The sequence below is a fragment of the Scophthalmus maximus genome, chromosome 8 (assembly GCF_022379125.1).
Source record: "Scophthalmus maximus strain ysfricsl-2021 chromosome 8, ASM2237912v1, whole genome shotgun sequence".
Taxonomy (NCBI): domain Eukaryota; kingdom Metazoa; phylum Chordata; class Actinopteri; order Pleuronectiformes; family Scophthalmidae; genus Scophthalmus; species Scophthalmus maximus.
The window spans coordinates 23,198,812-23,222,379 of record NC_061522.1 but is presented as its reverse complement, the minus strand read 5'-3'; the positions used below and the strand labels follow the sequence as shown (position 1 = coordinate 23,222,379).

Sequence of the window (23,568 nt, the reverse complement as noted above, 5' to 3'; positions counted from 1 at the left end):
CTAATACACAATTGAGTCTAACCTTTAGTAACAACTAACCAACTAAACCATACCTACCTCTCCCTGATGGGGAGCAGCTGACTTCTCCTCTGTACACTGAATGTCTGTTCTCTAATGTCTCTTCTCTTGGGAATTAATTGGCTTTCCACTACAATGTGTTGTGGGCCCTGTCTATTGATATAATGTTATTTAATCTTATACATCTTCTTATCTGTCTGATTCTCTGATGCTTTTGGTGTAATTTAACAAATCACTTCCTATTTTTTATGACTTACAACAGTTTAAAATCAGTCCTGATCTAAAAGCCACGGAAATGGTCGGTGGAGTTTTGGGAGCTTCTGGTGTGAATCGGGTTCGAACTAGGGCACCATCACCCACCGTCTCCTAATCACTTATCATCATGTCTCCCCCCCCCCCCCCTCATATTTGCTTTCACTAATTTATTATTTTGTCTGTTTCTCTATCAGTCTGCTCTTGTCTTCTCTGTGTTCTCACTGTTGTTATTAATACACTGACTGACTGATCTCTTTCCTTAAAGTCAGTGTAGTTGTTCAGACAGAAATTAATTGATGTGATTATTTGATACAGGACGTGGTAAACAGGGAAGCCTGTTGAGTGAAAAATGATGTTGAGCTCCACAGTGATGCACTGGGATGAACATGTTTGTCTCTGGATGTATGTGTGTCTTTATTCCCACAGGTCTCCAGCCATGGCAGGTGGTCTCTTTGCTATAGAGAGAGACTTCTTCTTTGAGCTGGGTCTTTATGACCCGGGACTGCAGATATGGGGAGGAGAGAATTTTGAAATATCATACAAGGTATAAATGGAGTAGTCCAGTTTATACACGCTGAGGCTGAATTTCCTCACACGGATTAATTTCAAAGGCTTGAGAGCATTATTCTCTGTGAATGTTTCTGTAGATCTGGCAGTGCGGTGGTCAGCTGCTCTTTGTGCCGTGCTCTCGCATCGGACACATCTACCGACTTCAGGGATGGCAAGGCAACCCTCCACCTGCACACGTTGGATCGTCACCCACTCTGAAGGTAGAATGGCTCTTTGTAGATTCCTGACTTAGACTAAAAGGAAAGAAAAACTAGAATGGTGCTCGGTAGAGCACATACCTCCATCAAGGCCCAACGGTCCCCCTATGAAACCACATTCAAATCTGTAAGATCCAGATTTTTATTTTGATCTGCATCAAATTGCACACACTCATAGATATCAGCCCTTTATATGCCAGATTTCTTCATTATTCCCCTGAAAATTGGTGAAAATTAAAAAAAAAACAGATTCTTGGATCTGCTACTTTGTCTGGATCTGCACCAAAATTTAACTTTGGTTCTTTCTTAGCCCATGCTCCATCCTTCGACCAAGTTTCATGGAAACCCATTCCGTAATTTTTGCGTAATCCTGTTAAAAACATAACTTCCTTGGTGGAGGTAAAGATGCATATGCGGTCTTTTTTATCACATTTGTAAAGCATTGCAGAAGCAGGGTTCTATTTTAGAAAATTGTTCATTATGGTATTTGGTGCACATCCACAAGCCTCATTTCCACTCTCACAGTTGACCTCAAAACTATATTCAGACACACCCGTAATCTTGTGTTTGCGTATCGACTGTTGTCCCTGCTCCCCCCATTTAGCTGCTGTCAATCTGTCAGCCGAAAAGAGGAATCAACAGATCATATCATATTGTGTTGTGTTAGCAGTGCCTGCTGACAGGTGTGCAGTTTTACAACTAGTGCGGCGCAAATCAGATGGTGTACAGTCACATTTTGCATGTTGTCTGTTCTTACTATTTGTAAAATATGTGTGTGTGTTCACAGAACTATGTTCGTGTGGTGGAGGTATGGTGGGATGAATATAAGGACTACTTCTACGCCAGTCGTCCTGAAACTCTCACCCTCGCCTACGGAGACATCAGTGATCTTAAACGCTTCAGGTATAACACACATTACTTCAAAATAATGTTTACTTTTAAATTAATTTTTCATGGATATTCAGAGTTTTTATGTCTTCATTCTTTTGTCTCACTTGATCATACTCTTCTACATCCCTGAAGGTCTCATTTTACTCCTAGTTACCCACGGAAATGCCCCTGTACACTTTGTAGCTGCTTCCACACATGCACTGCAACCCTGAACTTTTCAAGACATAACCCAGAGGAGCTCATGTCTGAATAAGTTGAACAGAACATTAAACGGACCTCACTCTGCCAGCTCCCAACTACAAAGTCAAAGTAATGTCTGATTGAGCCAAAGAGTGAATAGAGCAAGTCATTGTCAGGAGAATTCATAGCGAGCAGGTTGTACATGGTGATGACATTTATAAAACGGGTAGCTCAAATTAAGCAATGTAATTGGTTCATAGCCAATCAGATTGGCCGCGACTCAGGAAGTAACGATGTAAGTAGACGTGAGTAACGACCAAAGGTAGCGACGGAGTGAAGTTGAGGAAACTTACGGGAGCTCAAAGCACACGGTCAGCTTGAATGGCGTTTTTGCGTGGGCCATGGGACCTGCGAACTTCAATTGCCGGCCAACCCAGCTACCGCCTCATAGCCTTCTTTCTGAGGAACACTACAGTGTGTTGCATAGCAACCGCCATGCACTGTGAAGGCAGCCAGGAGGGAGTACTTTTTTTCATTCGTATAAAAAAATTTTTTTTTTTACGAAATGACAAAATCTAATTGTATTGTGTCTATTACAATACAATACCTGTAACCGTTTTATAAAAGCAATAGCTCACTTCAGTCCGTGTTATACGCTCATTATACCACAGTTAACAACGCCCCTAAACTGTCATGAGCTATTGCTTACTTCTATTCTGCACCCCCCCGGTAAATTAATTGTTTTGGAACTTTTTTTTCAGGGAGGAACATCGATGCAAGAGCTTCAAATGGTTCATGGAGGAAATAGCGTACGACATTCCTATGCACTACCCTCTGCCTCCTAAAAATGTAGAATGGGGAGAGGTAGGGGCACACACACACACACACACACACACACACACACACACACACACACACACTCACTTGTAAAACCACCCAACCAAAAACCATGAAAGAAACAGTAACTATACGTGTCTCTGTGTGCGTGTGGGTAGATCCGGGGCTTTGAGACCAGCTACTGTATCGACAGTATGGGACACAACAATGGAGGCAATGTGGAAATTGGTCCATGCCACAGAATGGGGGGTAACCAGGTAATGAAACACTTGATGTGGTGTGTTGCTTTGTCTCCTGCTTAGGGGTGGAACGGTACACGGAATTCGCGGTTTGGTTCACACCACGGTTTGGGACTTCATGATTCAGTATGAGTTCGGTACAATGGGAAAAAAAGCAACAAAATCCCAAATGCATATGATTCTTTTAATTTATTGTACGAATTAGTTTATGGTACTAGTGTAGTATTTCAGAGTTAAATGTAAACAGCGCCGACCCACCGTCCTCGTCGGATCCTCCACTCGATCACCGTTGCTATCGTAGCTCACTGGCAATCCAAAGTTTTTCCAAACTGCTGATTTAAAAAGAAGCAGGCTGATCTCCGGCTCCCGTGGGTCCTTTCCAGTCGCCATGTCACGTGGGACCAACTCAGCCAATCAGCTTAAGCTAGGGCTCACAGTTGAAGGTGTCCGGAAGGGAACTTTCGCGTGTGAAATTTTGGTTCTGCATCCGTCTTCAATCTTCGCACCTCAGTTTTATAAATTTTTATACCGCGTATTCTCCGTATGGCTGTGACGGTTCTGACGAATACACGTACCGTTCCAACCCTACCCCTGCTGCTTCGTCTAGATGGAGATGTTCTTCATCTGGTCTGGTCTTTGATCAGTTTACTTATACCCTGACACAGTAATAATCCTTATGGTGATTTGCAGTTGAAATGGGTCGAGGTTAACTTGGCTCCATAACATTCAGACTGTATTTCAATTCTTAAAATAGTTTCTACAGGAGCTCAATATGTTTAAGACTTTATGCAGCATATTTCATATAAAACATATAACGGCACTTTTAAACTTTAGTCCAGGTTTAAAATGTAAGTCTTTTTAGGTGCACTTCAGTCATCGCCCCTCAGAAAGTCATATAATCTCCCCTTTATGAGGATACCTATGATCAGAATGTTCCATCAGTGCGACCAATCACATCACGAAGAATAATTATTCACTGATCAGTGTCTCATGTGTCTAAAGAGTCACACAGCTTTTTAATTGACGCAGAGTTAAAGTTCTGCAAATGGAAACTCAAGTTTCTCCTCAACTCAGAGTGAACACGTTTTCTATTACTGTGTCATAGAAAAGGAAGAGGTTGCCCATGTTTTTGTAGCTTCCGAATCTGATCCAGCGTGTGTGCGCGCGCGCGTGTGCGTGCTTGTGTGCATGTGTGTGCGTGTAGTTGTTCCGCATCAATGAAGCCAACCAGTTGATGCAATATGACCAGTGCCTGACCAGAGGACCAGATAATTCAGCTGTCATTATCACACACTGTGAACAGAACCAGCACACTGAGTGGAAGTACTTCAAGGTGAGACACACACACACACGGATTAAATGTTCAATTGGACAAGACGTCTACAATGAATCATTCTTTTGTCAGGTAGCCTATGATGTACATGCACAAAGTCAAAAAAATGAGATCACAGTGATCAGAAAGTGTTTATTAACTGTGGAAAGTGTTGGAATGAATAAGAACGCTGTTCTTCTCCCCGTTTCTCCAGGATCTTCATCGGTTCACTCACGTGCCAACAGGTAAATATCCGCACTATTTTTTACACAGAAAACACCTTTAACACGTTTCCATAATCATCACTTTAAGAGTGGAAGGAGGATCATGATGCCCTAAATTAGAGTTCGGTCACAGCCTGCGCACGTTTGTACAGTTAGAGGAGAACAACCCTGAGCTGGGATCAGATAGGCGGTGAGGAGGACAGGGTGGAGGTAAGGGAACCACGAGGAGATGGCTTGGGAGCTCGGCAGCTGTTGAAAGGTTCAATGTCTAGAGTTTGTTGTACGGCCCGACACACTCAGGTGTAGCCTGTGTCACTATATCTGTGAATAATGTAGCATCATTAATGCAGAATGAAGTGAAATTTCACATGCTGAGACCTGTGCATGCTGTAGCCTAGCTGCTCAGCCTGTACGGAGCTTCTCTCAGCAATATGAGCTCGAATATTGGATAAGTAACAAGAACGTGTAGAACAGAATTGTCAAAGATATGCTTGAGGACATTCAGTATTGTTTACTGCTGTTAGGATTATTTATAAAAAGTTGTTATTTTGTAGTATTAGTTTTGCGGTCTGGATCACAGTTTAATGATATATTTACTGTGTGAGTGTGTTACAGTTTGAACTTAAAATGTCTGTAATGGCTCGGTTCATATTGTATCTTGGTGACAGCCATTTATGAACCCGACCTGTGGAACCCTCACAAAAATATTGTCTGATCTGTCTTAAACTTCAATATTGATATTCTATGGGCTCTTGTGGAAACACTTAATAAGAGCCATTCAATTCACTGTGGGATCATATTCAAAGTGTTCATTAAAAACCCTATTCACTCTTTGCATGTGAAATGCACAATTTAAGTTTGAAGACCAAAGAGGAGGAAGATTTGAACTTGTTCTGCATCTCTGAGGATCTGTGACCACGTATCGTATTTATGTTGCATGGCGGTGACGGTGAAAGCTTTCTGAGCATTAAGTTACTCAGCATTTATTTAATACAATGTTTGTTAAAATCATGAAGCTATTGAGGGAACTGTTGTGGATATTGATTGGAGTGAACAGCAGCCAATAGTGCTGAATGTGCGTCATGCCTATGGCATTACAGTTATGGGCAAGTGTGGAGCAATGGTTGAGGCCTTGTTCTTGGGCCAAAACCAGATAAGAGATCGCAACGTGATTGGTTGTACACTCTTCTTCTTCGTCGTTTTTATTGGTGCTTGGAGACCAGTGTACAAGGCGCATTATCAGCAACTTCTGCTCCAGAGTTTTACCTATGTCCTCTGACAGTGGCAGATATTAAAAATGTGGCTAAAAAGTGAAAGAAGTGGTAGATGAAGTGATATTTGTTTGATTCTAGTGATTATTTGTTTTAAAAACCATTACATTGTTTGTTTCGATAGGATCAGACAACGAACCCTAGCCAAATTAAACGCAGCATTTAAATGCTTTCAAAGCCCCATTCGTGTCGGCTCTCTCACGAATGTGACTGGTGTGAAAGCACAATGAGGCATTTTGTTGTTACGTCGACTCATGTTGAGGTAGCTATTAGCTATTGTAGGCTAATATTAGGGGCTGCTAGAACCCTGCAGGGAGTGTGTTGCCACGCAGTGTAGTGTAGTGTAATGTAACGCGGTGCGTGCGGTGATGTTTATGTTGCCTGTAGCTTAACCAACTCAACTATTTAAGTAAATGGCCCAGGAACTGAACATCTGCACCAAATCACGCCCTGTGATTCGGAATATGATTCGGTGCCCTTTCGATGTAAGCTCAGATGCCTTGTTTGATTACTGTGGAATATAACAGAGTAAGTACCTCTACAGTGCTGTGAAATTTGTTGCTAATTTGTCACATTTAAGTACTTCAGATCGTCCAACTAATTTTCATATGAGATAAAGACAATGCGTCTCATGCAATAACCTTCGTAAGAAGAACACATTTGTTTTCTTAAATCGTGCGTACGAGTGATTTAGGAGAACTTCCCCATTGAGATTTCATATAGAAATATATTACTTTCACCTTATTATCTTGACATGATTCTGTTTAACTAACTGCAATTCTACATGTATTCATTTACCTGCACATCTTTGGCAGTTGGCGTGCGTGTTGTGGCACTCTGCGCAGTTGAAATCGATCACATGTTCCTCTTTTTGTTCGCGTTTTCTAGTAATGTTCATCTGTATTCTCCCAACAGGGAAGTGTCTCGACCGCTCCGACCTGCTCCACAAAGTGTTCATATCGGACTGTGACACCAGTAAGACCACTCAGAAGTGGGAAATGAACAACATCGTGGCGGTATGAAGAGGACCACTTGGAGCTTGGGGAGGACTGAACGAGCACATACACACTGATGAACACATGCCACGAAAAAACATACTCTACATTGGACGAGAATAACTTGAAGAAAATCTGTTTGGTTTATGAGCCAGTCATCATCAGTGCATCTCCGACACGATGGAGTCTGAGTGGTCACATATAAAGATACGGAGTATTGGCTGTTAACAGCAGTTATGCCTCTGTTAAACTCAAGTCCAAAAAGTCCACAGGGCCCGGAGTGGCCTCCACTGACGCTGCTGGTCCTCAGAATGACAAACACTGAACTGGAAACATGGTGGGCTCCGTCTCCGTCTGTTCTTTTGGGCTCTCAGGTCTTTTCTAAACCACTACATTGATTATATGAATTAAATTATAGGAATTATTCAACATTCACGCTCTAATTTCACCTTTTCAATCAACCAAACTGATTAGCTCTTTTACCAATGAGTCCTTTTTATTGGTCACACCGTCAGTGTGTTACACCAGGTGGGCAGGTTCTGATGCCGTCAGGCGGGAACAGTGTGCTCAAAAAAAGCATTTATTAAAAAAAATAGCAAAGAGCGAACACTCAGGTGAGTGAGAGGGAACCAGCAGCCGGGTCCATGTTTTTGAAAGAGTTGAGTTGGTGATGTCATGTTGATTGTTGGTGAGCGTTAAAGAAGCTGGCTTGTTTTCTGTACTTCAACAATCAAGAATGTGGAAGTGTCAAACTGGCCCGTTTGGCCAGCTGAACTACAGCAGCCTTCCTCTGAGGAGATAGAATTAAAGCTGCTCACAGAAAGGAAATGCACCTCTAATGGAAATCTAAAGAACTCTAAAGAACGGCCGAGTGCATACCTCTGCCACAGCCCCCCTAAATTCAATCAAGCCACACTCACAGATTATTAGTCCACTCTTAACTGAGTCTTGTCATCAGGATCCATGCTTTATTCTCTGGGGTATCGGTGGAAATGTCAAAAAGTGAGATTTTAAAGGTGTGAATAGGCCCTCTGACATGTTTAATTGAATATTAGTTATTTCTTCACATTTGCACTCCGCAGTCCGTGAAGATGATTCTTGGCGGCCCCCATCAAAGGACAACTTCTGGCTCGAAGCCAAAACAGTAATCTGATGGGCTGAATTTATTTAATGAATAAGCAAAATGATTCACCACAAAATCCCAACACAAAATGACAGCGATGACCACAGAGTGATGTTCGTGTCCTCCTACATGAAGCTTCATATTTCCCTCCCCCTCTCTGTGCCATGTCTGAAGCCACAGAGCTGCCTCCCTCTGAGAACGATGCTGCCAGCACGAGCAACAGAAACTCATACACTGTAAAAACGTGATTCGTCCCCATTTACTGCTGTCGATTTCTATCAGCCTGAGTGAATTTACGAACACTGCGACGGAGGTGTGCAGTGATCCGACTGAGGACTCAGGACCTCCCTGCCTTACTGACAGTCTTGAGTTCTTCAGTAGCTGACCCGTTGACTGTGACCTTTGTACCTGCCTGTCTGAAAAGAAAAAGAAAAAATTAAAAAAAAAACAGTGGTGGTTGGGTTGGGGAATGATTTCGGTGAGAAATGCACAACTTGGGGTCTGGGTGAAAAGATGTGACTGCTTTCTTTGTTTAGTTTTATTTTTTTGTCCAAGGGAAGAGGGTTTGGTGTACGGATCATAACGTATGCAAAGTTTTGTACAATGTAAATAGACGGTCGTGATACATTTTGTGAAGGGCCTTGAATGACGTTGTAAATATCTTAACTTATAGCAGAGATTTAATAATATGGGCTGCACCGCGGGTGCTTGAGGAAATAAAGGAGCTGATTTGTACCACGACGACTGTTTGTGTGATTTCAGTGAAATGAGTGACGGTATTAAAGTAAAGGTTTTTTAAAAAAATCCTGGATTAACTCATGTCCCAACCTCCCAACATTAATTCATTAATTTTGGACTTAATATCCTTTAATTTGACTACTTACTACGGTATGAAACCATATTTTGTCAGTGTAGAAGAGTTAGGTTAATAAATCAAATATGCATATACGAACGGTGGAGACTCAGTATTACCCAGAATCTTGGCTACAGCGCTGGAACAAACATCAGGTCACGTTTAAAGATAAATGTGACGAGATGATGAAACAAAGTTTCATCTGATACCTTTTACAAAGCAGGCAGGCATACGGTCTTGAGAACAGAGGGAAAGCAACAAACCTGAGACACACACACACAGTTACTGAGTCCATTCACTGTAAACTCAGCTCTGATAAAACGTCTCTGTGCACATTGATGACCTCGTCCAGCGTGAGGGCGGGACGCTCCACGGGGGGCTAAAGAGGGCTGAAGAGATGCACCAGTGAGCACACTATATGTTGTGTAACACTAACTGCCACCTTTACATGTTAACATTGCATTGTGGGAATTCTTTTACAAGTATTCACATAAGTAGATTACTTTATTCATTAATCTAAAACAATAAAAAAAAACATTTCATACCTGCAAAAAAACTAAACAAGAACGAACACACATAATGACCTAGTGTATAATAATATTAAACAAACTGAAAAGGAACAGAAATGAGACCTGGCCTGTTTGCACTCCTACCCTCGAGTATGAAATCATCACACACAAAAGTCACACCAGTCAGTTTAAAACAGGGCACAACACTAAAGTGAACAGTCTGTGGGCAGTGAGGCAGCAGAGCAGAAGATCAGACATCATCACTTCATTTCTATCAACCCGGCAACAACATGACGACAAAACCAAAAATGAACGCATCATATCATCTCTCTAAAAATGAGATAATGGGTCATTTTGAATCCGAATCTAAAGAAGCAATTTGTCTAATTGGCAGAAACTTGTAAAAAACTATTCAAATTCATTAACGCCGGGTCTGAATATTTGGTGAATGCACTGTATGTCACCATCTACAGTACCACCGTATCTTTAATTATCAGCAGGAATCTGCTCACACTCTTGTTCCATCACTGCTCCTCAGAATAAGATGAGGCCACTTTGTGATGATGAATGAACACGATTTTGTTTGGACTTGTTTTTAAAGGTATTTTTCAGTTGTATGGACTTTGAGCTTGTTTTTTCATCTGCCCTGTCATCATTGGCTCTTTGGGTCTAGTAAACTACACAACCACAACCCAACACTGAGAAATTATCCACACGCTGATTCATATTATTTATATTGTTGCATACTTTATTTGTATGTGCTACACATATTAATGATAATAAACCTTATTACAAATCCTACTGTTACTGACACCACATCCAACTCACCATCCACTGGTCCTGGTCTGAAGCTCTGGGGCCTGACGTCCCCTCTGATGGGGAGTTAAACAGAGAGTTAAGTGGGGGAGCTAAAGACGACTGAATCAAATGAGGACAGCATCAGTGAGTGAATGAGAGAATCAGCCTCCCTAATTTAGCCTCATCTCAGTTCCCAGCCCTGCAGAGTATTGTCTACTGACTCCCACACTGTCATGTATCATTCATCTCAGTGCAGCAGAGAGATTTCAACCCACGCTGCTACATCAGTATACCTTAGATCACACTGAGACGTCTGCCCAGTGACACCCTTACCCTCACCTGGCTTTTCCTACCATAGCTGTGCAGATGACACCCAACTAATGTGGTCCTTTCCACAATCCAATCTGAAACCCAGGTATCAGCACCAATCTCTGCATGTCTGGTGACATTCTCAGTGGATGTCGACGCACCGCCTGAAGCTCAATCTGGACAAGACCGAGATGCTTTTGATCTCCCACCAATGACCTCTCCATCACCATTGAGAACTCTGTTGTGACTCCAGCTCAGACTGCACAACTTGGTGTGACACTGGACGACCAGCTGTCCTTCGCTGCCAACATCACAGAGAGGACCTGCTCCTGCAGATTCATCCTCTACATCATCAGAATTTGTCAGATTCTCACAGAGAAGGCAACGCAGGTATTGGTGCAGGCTCATCTCACGACTGGACTACTGCAAGTTCTGGACTAACCTAAGTTCTCCCACACTACACCGCTCCTCCGCACCCTGCACTGGCTCTGTTGGTGGCTCAAATCTGATTCAAGACACTGGTACTCGTCTACCGTGTTGCGAATGGCTCAGGCTCTTCCTACATCCAGGACATGGTCAATCTGCACACCCCAGCCCGTCCACTCCGCTCTGCTACCGCCAAACGGCTTGCTTCTCCCTCACTTCGAGGGGCGGGCAGCCACCGCTCAACTAAACCCTGTCTGTTTTCTGTCTCGTTCCTCGATGGTGGAACGAGCTCCACATTGACCTCAGGGCAGCAGAATCCCCTGTTTTCCGTCACAAACACTGAACACTCCCCTGTTCAGACATCACCTTACCCCCTGAATTTATTATATATATGTGTAAAAACCCGCTTATGTGTTAAATGTCTATGTACTCTCTTCATTCTTGCAATTTTGGCTAATATCTTCATGGTTGAATGCACTTATTGTAACTGTCTTTGGACAAAAGCTTCTGCTAAATGAATGTAATGTAATGGATGTTTGTAATTTTCTTGATATTGCGAAGGTGAACAGAACTTAAAAGAATCTAGAGTCTAAGTTCATTGGGCAGAAAGTTCCATATTGTCAATAAATCCAAGAGGTCATTTAAGGCTGGTGAGCATTAACATTTTAAAATCAATACAAAATCTAACAGCCAGAGTTGCGAAGCAAGCTGGGGTGATGTGGCCATACCTTTTTGTCCGGGTGTCCAGCTAAGGCTGGAGACAGTGGAGGGAGGCCTGGCTCATCCCAGAGGACAGTGCATCACAGTCATCAAGGGGAGAAGAAATAAAAGTATTGTCAACTTTTTGTATGGCAGCAGTTGATAAAAGTGACTTCATTTCATTCTTTATAATCTTGAGATGGTAGAAACAGGACTGAACATTTTTGATCAAACAGGTTAGGGTCAAACGTCACCCCTAGATTTGTAGCAGTCTTGATAATATTCAGCAGATCAAAAAAGATTAGCGCCAACCGAGCTGGGACCAAACACGGACCTCTGACTTATCATTGAATTTCAGAAAATGTTGGGAAATCCAGGATTAATGGATTCTCAGCTGTGAAGTGCTAAATGTCCACTTGGAATAATTTCGGCTTGTTGTGAAAAGGCCTGAACTAACCGATATAAAGCAGACTCCACAGGCAGATGTTTTTGTTCTGTACCACTCAGTGATTCGGTTCCAGTTTTAAAATAAGCTGTAATTATCATGCAATCGTTATAATTGCTCAAACATCACTTACTGATGCTCCATAGGTCACTTATGAGACATTAAAAAGAACACGTTCTGGGTTGCCAGGTTGTGGGACATCGTCCTCCAGATTAAGACACTCTCTTTCTCTTTGACTCATTAGAGAGATGTCCACACTGGCTTTCTGGAGAAGGTCTGCAGGACGCCTGGACCAAACCATCTGGAAACTGATGATTAACATTTACACCTGCAGAGTAAAAAACACTTATTAATAAGGTTTTTCCTTCTGTCAATCTGTGTGCAAAAACTACATTAGTTCACGTGTAGAAAGATGCTGATGTAAGAGCTTTTTTTGACATGTTGTGAAGTGATGAATAAGTTATTCTTCTGAGCCCTGAATAAAGACTCAAAGATCACGAAACCGCCGACATGATATTTTGTTTTGTCCATACACCAAATATATTCAGTTCACTGTCGTAGAGGAGCAAAAAAACCGGAAATTATTCACATTTAACAAGCTGAAATCAGAGAATTTTGATTTATTTTGTTCATAGAAAGTACTTGAATCGATGAATCGATTATCAAAATAGTTGGCGATTCATTTGATAGTCGATTGATAATCGACTAACTGTTGCGGCCCTAGTATAAATGTTACCACATCCTCCAAACAGGGTTCTGCATCACTCCATCAGGTCTTCAGTGGTCACTGACCCTTGACGAATGAGCAGGTAATGTATTAGCTATGGATCCAGACGTTGATTACAGCTTATTAGCCCTTTTGTAACTGGAGCCTTGTCGGAGAGTTGTCCTGGTGATGGCTGCTCCTGCTGCTCGACACGGAGATGTTCGTCCCCTGACATCAGCATCAGCAGCAGAAGAGACGTTCCCGTCACTTACTGTCGGGGTTTCCCTTATATCAGCTGAACACTGGACGCTACCATTACCTCAATGTTGGGGGGGTGGCAAGCTGAACGGAAACGGCCACAGCCAAAATAATTCCATGTGCATATGAAGAGTGAATTATTTGAATATATTATATAAACCAGGAGATGGTTTCAGCTCACCAGCGAGGTTTTGGAATATGTGAGTGTCGTCCGACCACCCCCCAAGACCACGGGACGTGGACGGTTCCCAAAATGGCGGCGGTTTCTGTCAGTGTGGAGTGAAACTTTCCTATTTTAGGCAAATATTTGGCGACATTCGGACTCGTTATGTCCACTGCGGTCGCGTTTTCACTAACTCGACTTCTGCCGGGACCCGGCGGCGCGTGGCAGTAGTCGTTCGAGCCGAGTGGCGTCACCCGCGGCTCCGGCTTTTTATTTTTTTTAATTTTTTTTTTTTTTTTTTTTTACCGCCGAACCGCCGGGCTTCCCTCGGAAGTTGGCGGCGGCTCGGGCGCTCGGCTGACATCGCGAATATACCGACCGCTGTTGTCATCGTCGGATCGCTCGACGCGGAACTGCCGGCCGAGCCGGGGCGTCTCCGTTGTTCGCAGCTCGGTCGTCGAGCGCGGCGGGGCGAGCGAGGGGCGGACCGGAGATCCCGAGGCCGCGTCACGTCAGCTGTCAGCGGACACCGAGGTGCTGTTGGATGTCACTACGGTGCGGTGTCAGGCGGGATCTGGTTTGCTAGCATCGTGTAAGTATCCGCTCGCCTTCTGCCGGTGGGGCCCCGTGGCCCGCAGCCACTCGACCCCACCGAGGCCCTTCGGGGGGGCTTTCGTATGCTAGCTAGCAAGTAGCCAGTTTGTCTAAACGTTTTATTGTCACTGGATCTGGTTAAAAACAAAAGCGCCCACATTCGCCACAGAGCCCGCACACAGTGGGAACTTTGTGAAGGAGCAGCTCGGCGCGGCGGTTCGACTTGTGTCGAGATGTCAACTATTGTCTTATAAGTCAGCGGTTGTGAATGATCTATTCAGGGCTATGGACTTAAAACGCAGAATGACTGTTCAGTTTCTGTTTCCAAACATTGTTTTTAACTTTCATTTCCTGGTTGCCCGTGTGACGGACAGCCACTCTGGCAGATCCAATGGAGAAGCTCCAGGACCTGAGCCAATCGGAGCTGCAGGATCTGCTGGACAACCCGGAGAGGGTGGAGTCTATGGCCCTGGAGTCTGACGAGGTGAAAAAAGAAAAAGAAGCGATGCTTCACTTTGCATTTGACTGCCATTTTCCAGTGTGGCCTTCAGATGGGCCGAGCTCTCGCATGAAAGATGTCTTTGAGAAGGCCTGAAACCACCAAACTGTCATACTGAGGAATAACAGACTCCGACTGTATCACAGCTGATCTTCAGACAGGAGGGTGATACAAATCCACAGATTTATATTGAGCTCACAGTTACAGACGAACAATAACCCTCCAGTAACCAACAACATACTCATAGACGTTTCTTAACAAATAGAACTATGAAGTGCGAGGAGCTATTTAAGCCCAGTGATTCACATTGGGAGCTCTTCACATGACTTACGTGAACAGGAAACCTTCCTGGATGCTGTGGAGAAAACTGAACACAATTTTCCGTATGAGGTCACTCTTTTCTTCTTCGCCACACTCATTTGCACCTCGAGCCGGTTGCTTCTCCATGGCAACAGCACCCAAGGCTTTATGATATACAAAACATGACAAGTTGACAAAGTTAATTTAATCAGTTTTACTGTCCGTGACAGGTTTATCTCCAGCCTCTAATCTTTAGCGATGTTCCGATCCCCTTTCCTGTTATTGATTCCGATACCTGGACCGATAGCAGTGCATAAGAGAAAAACAACAACGACTTATTTAACCTATTTTAACAGCTGTATGATACTACTACTAACCCTGTATGCAAGAGATGAATGTAAACACTTTTGCTTGGCGTTGCTCAGGTTAAACCCTTTGAAAAACAAAAACACACAGAGAATGAATGTCATAGAACTTGTTTTATTATTTAGTTTGACAGTCATAACTGAATAAGAACAAATATCTAGGAAAATCTAGGAACAAACAACAATTACTTCCTTACAATAACTGTTAAGATAAGACCTTTTAAGCTTTTAAGATTTAAACAGAACAGTAACATTATAAAATAGTGCAGCAGAAACTTCGAAAATCAATAAATCTAGGAATAAATAATAATTCCTTTCAAAATACAACCGTTGACGTGCAGCCACAGTTTAGAGAAATCAAATACCATAAGTCTGTGTTTTTTCACAGCAACAGTGTTAATATAACAGTGTGGTACATGTTGCGGTTTTATTTGTGGGACTTTCAAGCATGAAATATTACCAAATTGCTGAAATTTTAGCTAGCTCTGGCTAACACTACACTGACAGAAATCCCTTCTTCTTTGCTGCTATGAAAACAGTACGTGCCAGTGACAGTAGAGCGCAACTGCTGTTTTGGAGCGACGGAGAAGTGATATCTGGTCGTGTCGTTTTAGACAATAATTTACGCTGGAAAGTGCTGTTTTATCTTGGTGGAACTACCTTAAAGACGGGATCGGTATGTACAGTACATTTGCCATTAAAAAAAAAAGGGGTTTGGGAAACACAATCAAGATTTTTCACCATTTTATGGACCAAACAACTAATCGATTAATCTAGAAAATAATCAAAAGAGTAATCGATGAAATCAAATGAAAATAATTTTTCAGTTGCAGCCCTAGTCCTTGAGTTGTTTTTATTTCTCCTTTTCCACATGCTGTAAAGCAGCCTTGGGTACTTTGAAAGGCGCTATTTAATCCAATTTTTGCTAGAAAAGCCAGCTTAGGGAAACTTTTCTGATTAATATTTATTTTTAACTCATAGTTTCAATTAGTCAAAATACTTATTATCAACATCCCTAGTTTTCTAGCTGGATAAGAAGGAGACTTGGGCAGAGAAGCTTATGTTGGTTGTTGTTCAGAGTTTGTTTCTGGAGAGTTTGTTTCTGGAGCTCGCCGCTCGATCGCAATGTGTGAACTACCAACGACGCAAAGTGACTCACAGACGTCTGCCAGATATCGAGCATGCTAAATATCTGGACGTGTCGAGGAGCCCATCTTCTGCAGTGTGAGGTGTGATATGACCAGCAGTGAGTGCGTTGACCACAAAACCCGGGGGGGAACTGTAGCACAACAACACTCTTCACCCATATTCCCTGTTTCTGAACAAATCATCACACAGACTATATGCAGGACTTGTTTCTGTCGTATAATAATGAGCGTAACCTCGAGCGGATTTTTTGCCGAACCACATATTATCACGTCAAGTTATTTCTCTCTCCGCACAACACAGAGAGCGTCTGCTCAAACTACTTCCTCTTTCTGACCTGTCAGATGCGCGTGTATCGCATATTTTCCCGTGTCACTTCTCGCGTGTTTTCGTGAAAGAACGTGCTTTGGAGACATTTCTCCCGGTGAAGGATTGTTTAGTGACCCCCCCATCACAGATGAGTCACGTAGTGTGAACAGCACAATGACTGACAGGCAGCCTCATGACTACAAGACCACACGTTGTGTAGTATGAGCTACGATAGAGAGATCTGACGACTTGAGTAAACCAGATGCCAACTTTTGCCACTTAATTTTTGTATTTGGCGATACTGAGGCTTTTATGTTTTGGGGTTTGATACCCAGCCTCGCCCCAAAGAATGATATTTGCTCTGCAAAAAAATTGCATGATAATCCCTCTGCATTTAATTGCATCCATTAAGTGCTTCAAATGTAAAGTTGACATCTCTTTTCTGTTTCAGATCCAGAACATCCAGCTGGAGAGAGAAATGGCGCTGGCATCGAACCGAAGCCTCGCTGAGCAGAACCTGGACATGAAGCCTCGTCTGGAGTCACAGAAGGAGGTGTTGGTGGAGAGATACTCTCAACTAGAGGCCGTCGGAGAAAACTACAGACAACACTGCTCCCTGAGAGGTGGGACATTTCCAAACATGATCATTATGTGTTTCACATGAATTAACGAGACTCTATTGACTGGCACAGTGTTATTTGTCCTGCCACAGTTGCATCCTGAAAAAAATCTTTACACTTCTCATAATATCATAAAATATCTTGTGTGTTTTCTGCTCTCTCTCTCTGACAAACACATTGAGGATGGTCTGTCACAGTCAAACATGTCTCACCCATACACTGACCCTTCTCCTGGCTTGACTGCTGTATTCTGCTTCAGTTATTATTAGCCATCATCTGTGGGCTTGAATGGCTGAAAATCAATTCAAGGATATATACCCTAATGCCTTTTTTGCCCTCAAGATGGGAATTTTAGCAGATCACATCCACTTCATCAGTCGTGTGTGACAAACAATGAAGTAGTTCAGTGACTCTGTGTGCTGGGGAAGGAGGTAGAGAAGGCTGGAGTGAGTGACTGCACGAAGGCGTGTTTATTATTGAAAGGAGCAGTGTGTGTGGACAGCTCTAAGCGGCATGCGAACGGCACCCACCCTCCGATAAATAAGTGCAAATACGGTTCGCTCACCCAGCTTCATTCAGAGTCTGTTTCGAGGTGACTGTTGGTCCAGGGCAGTAACTAGTCTCCAGCAGCTAGTTCTGATTGTGGTTGTTGCCGCGTGATGTATGCCGTAAAGCATATCCCAAGTCTCCTGCATGGTACACCCATAGACTATATATACAAATAAACGCAGTGCCTAAAACGTGTATTCTCTCGAATGACCAGCCCCTCTGTTGCTACAAGCAAAAGAAAGAAAAGAAAACGTCCCTACTTCTCTCTTGATTTATAACAGTAAACATTTTCCTGTGGAATTAATTTTCTTAATTGCTATTGTTTCAAGTCTCCTCAGCACAGTATGATGTTCATTTTGTTCCTCATTTCAAGACTCAGGTCTCAGTCGTGGGTGAATGTGCAGTGGATGAGCTCTCAGTCAGGCCCACCCTGTGGGAAGCTGTTATTTTTAGGTATTGAAACTACATAGTGCTGCTTTTCAAAGGGACTTGATATAAAACACACGTTGGTGTCATCCTGCTGTAAAGAGAGAAGCACACAGATGTCGCACATGGGCATAAAGGTCGAGGGACACGCACACATATTCACAGACCAACGACTCTGGCATCAAGGGCCATTTGGGGTTCAGTGTCCTCAACATACAGACTGGAGGAGCTGGGAAAAAGTCACCCACCTCGTGATTAGTGGATCAGCTGCTTACAGGCGCCTGTACAGTGGCTGCCTTGGGCCACACAGTGACCAATGATAGCCAGTTGTTGGATTTTGGTGGTTTACATGGCCAGGTTTGTAGAGGTGAAGGATTCTGGGTGTCCTTCGTCCTAGTAAAATGGAAAATGTGATTTCATTCACCTTTAATGGAACCTGAGGCCGTACAACAGGTTCCACCAGCGTCTGTAACTCAGTGCAACCTCTCCTTTCATTCAAACGCGGTGATGATCTGTTCTTATTGATATTTCATTGTGGATAATCTTTAAGGAAATGTTTTGAAGCATTTTGTCCTGTCAGCTTGATTTATTGAGGCCTGATTGACGTGCCATCGAACTGAGCTAATCATTACAAACAGAGCAGTACCCATGGTGATCAGATATTACAGACACATGAACCAGTTACAGAAACCTCTGCTGTTATTACAGATGTAATTGGATGTCAGTAGGGTTGGGCTAATATTAGGAATCTGCCAATAACGACTCTGATCCCATACTCGGTTTACATTTTTTAATCATTGATTTCATTTATTATTTATTAATTTATTGACGTGACTCAAAGTTCATTTTGGAGAATATCATGACACGTGTCTTGTGACACACGACACCAAGATGTCTCACTCGGTTGAATTAGTCAGACCTGACACGATTGGTAATCGATTACTAAATTAATCAGCAACTATTTTGGTTATCGGTAATTTTATAATCATCCAAGTAGTTTTATGATATATTCTCATATATTCAATATTCTCTGATTTTAGCTTCTTAAATGTGAATATTTTCTGGTTTCCTCGCTCCTCTATAACAGTAAACTAAATATCTTTGCAGTGTGGACAAAACAAAACATCATCTTGGGGTTTGGGAAACGCAATCGTCATTTTTCACCATTTTACGACATTTTATGGACCACACAACTGTTCGATTAATCCAGAAAATAATCGTCAGATTAATCGAATATTAAAACAATCGTTAGTTGCAGCCCTACTGCAGATCAATGTTTGCTTCAATGCTAATGCTAATGATTATCAGCCTCTGAGCTCAGTTGACCTGTACAGCCCCACCCCACACCCCACACCTCCAAGCCATCGTCCATCACAATGTTTCACCGTACATGTCAGTTCCTTCATGTCACCAGGGGGTTTGTGTCTTTGTAAATGGAGTTGGACTTTGTGTCCCTGTGTGTTTGGTAAATTCAAATGAGCAGTCAAACATTCAGTTCACTTGCTGGTTTCCTGCCCCAGTGGCAGCTTTGACAATTGAAACTCAATATTTGCATTTGTTACTACCTGAAATCCTCAGTAAGTTGTGGTTGTTACCGATTGAAATGATTCTGTAAAACTTTGAAAATAAGACCATTCATACCTGTGGACCGTTTCACTGGCACAGTGTTTGTTTTTCCACGGTTCGATGTGACCATTTCAAATAACCGGCTCAGTGTATGACATAGGGTGGATGTAGACTCACAGTGTCTGCTTCTTTGTCTCCAGTCGCAGTCCTCATTATGATAAAGTCATCAGTCGGTCAACGTCAGTAAACAGTGACCCAGATGAACAGAACTAGTTTTTCCTGTTGCCTGCCGGCCTGAGTTGTATCTGTCTCTCTCTCTCACCCTTAACACTCTTTCTCCTCCTCCCTCCTCAGACGGGATGGTGGGTCAGGTGTCTCCAGAGGCAATGTTCTCCAGACTACAGACAGAGGGCGGCAAAACCGAGGCAGAGTCCGAGGTCAGTATATCCCCGTCAACAAACATACACCCACTCAAGATGTGCAATGTAAGCTTATGCATAGATATTAGGGACATTTATTCACTTAAGTATCACAATTCTTTTATTTCTGTGATTTTAGAATTGCACTGAAATGATATTTACATTGCTGTGAAATTTTTTTTTTAGTGTTAGCTTTACACCTGAAGTAAGGGGACCCATGTCTTCCAAGAAGTTCTACCTCTGACTTATTATTATAACATGAAACGTCATGTTTGAAACAGAGTGTGGATAGTTCTAAATGAAAGTGTTGAGTGTTGATGAAGTTCTACTTGATGCTTGGGTTGAGGCATGGTGAGAATCCTGCCGTTTTTGCGCACGTTGGATGATATTGTGATAAGCGTACACTAAGAAGGATTTTAATAAAGTGAATGGGGCTACTGCAGTACTTTACTGTGGTGACGTTGGACAGATATTCACAGATTCTGACTTTCCGGATCAATAACTAATGAACGTTGTAAAAACACAAGCGCACCTCAAATTATCTGTGAAAAAGTTTTCACATTGTAACGTAAAAGCATCACTGATGCGTTTTTATTTTTCTGCCGTGGCAGCAATACGCTTCTGTAGGTTTGTATAGTTTTTTTCCTTAAATAAATGAAATCGTCATTTGAAAACTGTGTACTTGGGTTTATATTTGTCCAATAATAAAATTAGTTTGATGACCAGTTTGACAAATATACACAAATAGGAGAAATCAGAAAGGGGGCAAATACTTTTTCATTGCACTGTGATTTATTATTTACACTGAGGCAGGGTAATAACAACTAGCAGCTAACAGTTAGCTTGGGCAAAGAGCAGCACTGGTCTGCAATGCCTCTTCACAATGAAGAGCAGCCCGTCACTGTCCCAGCTGCCAAGTGAACAGCCCATTAGACAGTCCGAGTCCGATCTGAGCAGTTTGTGGTTGAAGGAAGTTATTTTGAGAAGCTGGATGATTGTGTCTGTCTGCAGGTTCTAGCTGACGAGTTTCTGGAGGGTTCCCTGCCACTGGACTCCTTCCTCGACCGCTTCCTCTCCCTGCGCTCCCTCGCTCACAGAAGACGAGTGCGGATAGAGAAGCTCCAGGAGATCTTGCGACAGAGGAGTGAGGGCAATCCTGCTGCCATGACATCATCGGCAGGTATCAGCCAGGACCCTGCTGCCACGCCCTCACCGTGGAGTCAACCGACGACAACTGCAACGACGTCAAATCCGCAGCAGCCGAACTCCAAACCTCAGTCCTCCAGTTACCAAAACACCTCTCAGCCGGCCTCCTCGTCCGCAGGGTGCTGCCCCGGCATGTCCTACAGCCCCTACCCCGTCTCCCCACCCAACCCTCCCCCTGCAGCAGCTGCAGCAGGGTCTGGCCCAGCCAACCCTCCATCACAATTCCCTCCCTACCCAGGTTCCGGCTCACCTTTCACCCCAGGAGGTAGCTACTCCGGCCCAAGGCCCACTTTCGGGCCTCCGGCTTCAGCCACTTGCCCATACCCGACCCAGCCCTCCTTCCCCGCCCCACACCCAGGCTCAGCATTTGGCCAGTACACCCCCAGCCACTCCCAGAGCGGCCCTGCCCCCTACCCGGCCGCCTACAGCTACGGCGGCTACAGCTACCCTGCAGGGCCGACCCATTTCAATTCTCAGTCACCAACGGGCCGGCCCATCTACAGACCGGGATATGGAGTTCCACAGCCCTACTCCTGAAAGCACTACTGCTCCTGCGTCTCAACTCTTCCCTTCTACACTGTCTCACCCTTTCTCCTCCCTCCCTCCGTGGGCTCTCTCTCCTTTCCCTAATTCTTTTTCCTCCCCTTGTCTTTTTACCTTTTCTACCCCCCTCCTTCTGTCACCCATGCTCCCAGAATCAAGAGGTGTCGCTTTACTTATCTTTGTTGCACTATTTCTCTCTTTCTCTGAATATCGGTCTGTTGATCTCTCTGTCTTTCTCTCTCTCCTGTGTCACCCCCTGGCCCACCCACTCCCCCACACTAGTCTCAGGTTGTTATGTTGTGTTTGAATGTAAAAAACACTTGTATCTGGCCCCTTCATTATACTCACTCTCTTCCCTCTCTTCATCGCTCCCCCCTCCCTTCTCTTCCATGTCAAGTGTGTATGTGTGTGTTGCTACTTGGCAATCAGAAAGACCTTCTATACATACAAGTGCACTCCCCCTTAAGACAAATGCATGACAGGAAGTCAACGGTGTCCAGTAGCTGTCTGCTTCACAATGTTGTCCATGAGCACAGTCCGCTGAAAGAAGCAGCTCCTGAGTTACGGTGTGTGTCCCAGTTTCAACTCCACGGGGCTCGTACGATGCAGTTAAAATGGAAAAGTGAATGGCTGGCACACAGTGTGGCTCTTATATTTGATTCAATTATGATGCAGGGGTTTTGAGGGAACCAGTTTCTCATTTATCAGCTCTTCCACACACCTACTCCAAACATAAATGATAAGGTGATACAAGTGGCAGTGGGCAGAAGAACCACCAGTGACCCTTTATTTTCCTTAACCAAAGACTTGTTATGTTGTGAAGCACCTCTGTCATCGTGAAGGGCCAGAGAGCGGCACAGGCGACTGCTCACAGGGATCATTGGTGAAACACTGTAGGGATCAATAGTCGTGTACCAAGCTTCTTTTTTTAAATTTTCCTTCTCAGGATTGTTCACCATTACAGAAAAGAGAGAGAAAATACTCTAATTCACAAAAACAGGTTCATCAGATCCCACCAGGGAAGATCTGTGTTTGTACCATTGACTGATGTCTCCTCCTGTGTGTGTACCTTGTCTCTGTGTGGAGCAGCTAATGCTCTGACAGATATAATATATAATAGTATAATATATAATAAGGATAAAACTCAACTCTGTGCAGACAGGATGCTGTTGGCCTGTGGTGCAAATGTGCGGCTCAAAGTTCTTCTAGTTGAACTCACTGGTGTGACTGAGCCTCGACATATTTAGCTTATTTCATAAAAACGACAAACGGCAAGACAAGACAATAAGGGAGTTCTAGCACATGTTCGTTAAAGTTACAGACTGCTGCTGTGGAAGGCAGACATACATTAGACATGAGGTTGCCCACCTGTCCAATAAACACCAAACCAATCGAACAGCTCTTAAATGGGGTTCATTGTTTCAGGGACCTTTCCAACAAATAGACTGTGGATCAACAAATGCAAATCTCCACTGATGCTGTGTGTCGCTTTGTGCCAAGAGCCATCGAAATGATAAGGTCTTATATTGTTAGAGGTGTTGGTAGTGAAGTATAGAGTGATTGTCGGATGTGTTGGGCGACCTGCTGGACTCTCTGTCTGAATTCACACACAACCGAACCCTGTCCCACGCCTTTGTTCCCTCTCTGTCTGTACGCTCCCTCGCCTCCTCTCCTCTCCATCATTCTCCTCCCCTCGCCTGCTCGCTGAAAACATGAACTGATGTTTGACAATGATGACTAGAAGAAAA

The 23,568-nt window shown here is 43.5% G+C and overlaps 2 protein-coding genes and 1 long non-coding RNA gene across 7 annotated transcripts in view; 2 read left to right on the top strand and 1 right to left on the bottom strand.

Annotated features, from left to right (window-relative positions):
- galnt7 (UDP-N-acetyl-alpha-D-galactosamine: polypeptide N-acetylgalactosaminyltransferase 7) overlaps positions 1–8,853 on the top strand; it is a 21,227-nt gene extending 12,374 nt beyond the window's left edge. For both annotated transcript variants that reach the window (XM_035637030.2, XM_035637029.2), the window contains exons 8-15: positions 700–817; positions 921–1,043; positions 1,828–1,943; positions 2,873–2,975; positions 3,107–3,205; positions 4,392–4,520; positions 4,714–4,744; positions 6,910–8,853. In XM_035637030.2, coding sequence (XP_035492923.1) covers positions 700–817; positions 921–1,043; positions 1,828–1,943; positions 2,873–2,975; positions 3,107–3,205; positions 4,392–4,520; positions 4,714–4,744; positions 6,910–7,016 — 826 coding nt within the window. In that variant the 3' untranslated portion in view covers positions 7,017–8,853. The remainder of the gene's footprint in view (positions 1–699; positions 818–920; positions 1,044–1,827; positions 1,944–2,872; positions 2,976–3,106; positions 3,206–4,391; positions 4,521–4,713; positions 4,745–6,909) is intronic.
- On the bottom strand, positions 8,140–13,794 carry LOC118312480. Of its 4 annotated transcripts, none has more exons than XR_007031322.1 (5): positions 13,658–13,794; positions 12,285–12,479; positions 11,736–11,782; positions 10,303–10,346; positions 8,140–9,354 (listed from the first exon to the last, which is right to left on the bottom strand). It is a non-coding gene; the product is annotated as an uncharacterized LOC118312480 (long non-coding RNA). The 4 variants fall into 4 exon arrangements; XR_004794226.2 differs by having other exon boundaries at positions 12,888–13,725; XR_004794227.2 differs by having other exon boundaries at positions 12,944–13,725.
- On the top strand, positions 13,735–23,568 carry vps37c (VPS37C subunit of ESCRT-I). Its single transcript, XM_035637057.2, has 5 exons — positions 13,735–13,870; positions 14,247–14,356; positions 16,943–17,114; positions 20,007–20,089; positions 21,083–23,568. Exons 2-5 carry the CDS (start codon positions 14,264–14,266, stop codon positions 21,812–21,814), a joined length of 1,080 nt encoding a protein of 359 aa, XP_035492950.1. The 5' UTR covers positions 13,735–13,870; positions 14,247–14,263; the 3' UTR covers positions 21,815–23,568.

Coding starts and splice junctions, on each gene's coding strand:
- vps37c (XM_035637057.2), top strand. CDS start 14,264: ATGGAGAAGCTCCAGGACCTGAGCCAATCGGAGCTGCAGGATCTGCTG. Junction 14,357..16,942: donor TGGCCCTGGAGTCTGACGAG/GTGAAAAAAGAA, acceptor TTTCTGTTTCAG/ATCCAGAACATCCAGCTGGA. Junction 17,115..20,006: donor ACAACACTGCTCCCTGAGAG/GTGGGACATTTC, acceptor CTCCCTCCTCAG/ACGGGATGGTGGGTCAGGTG.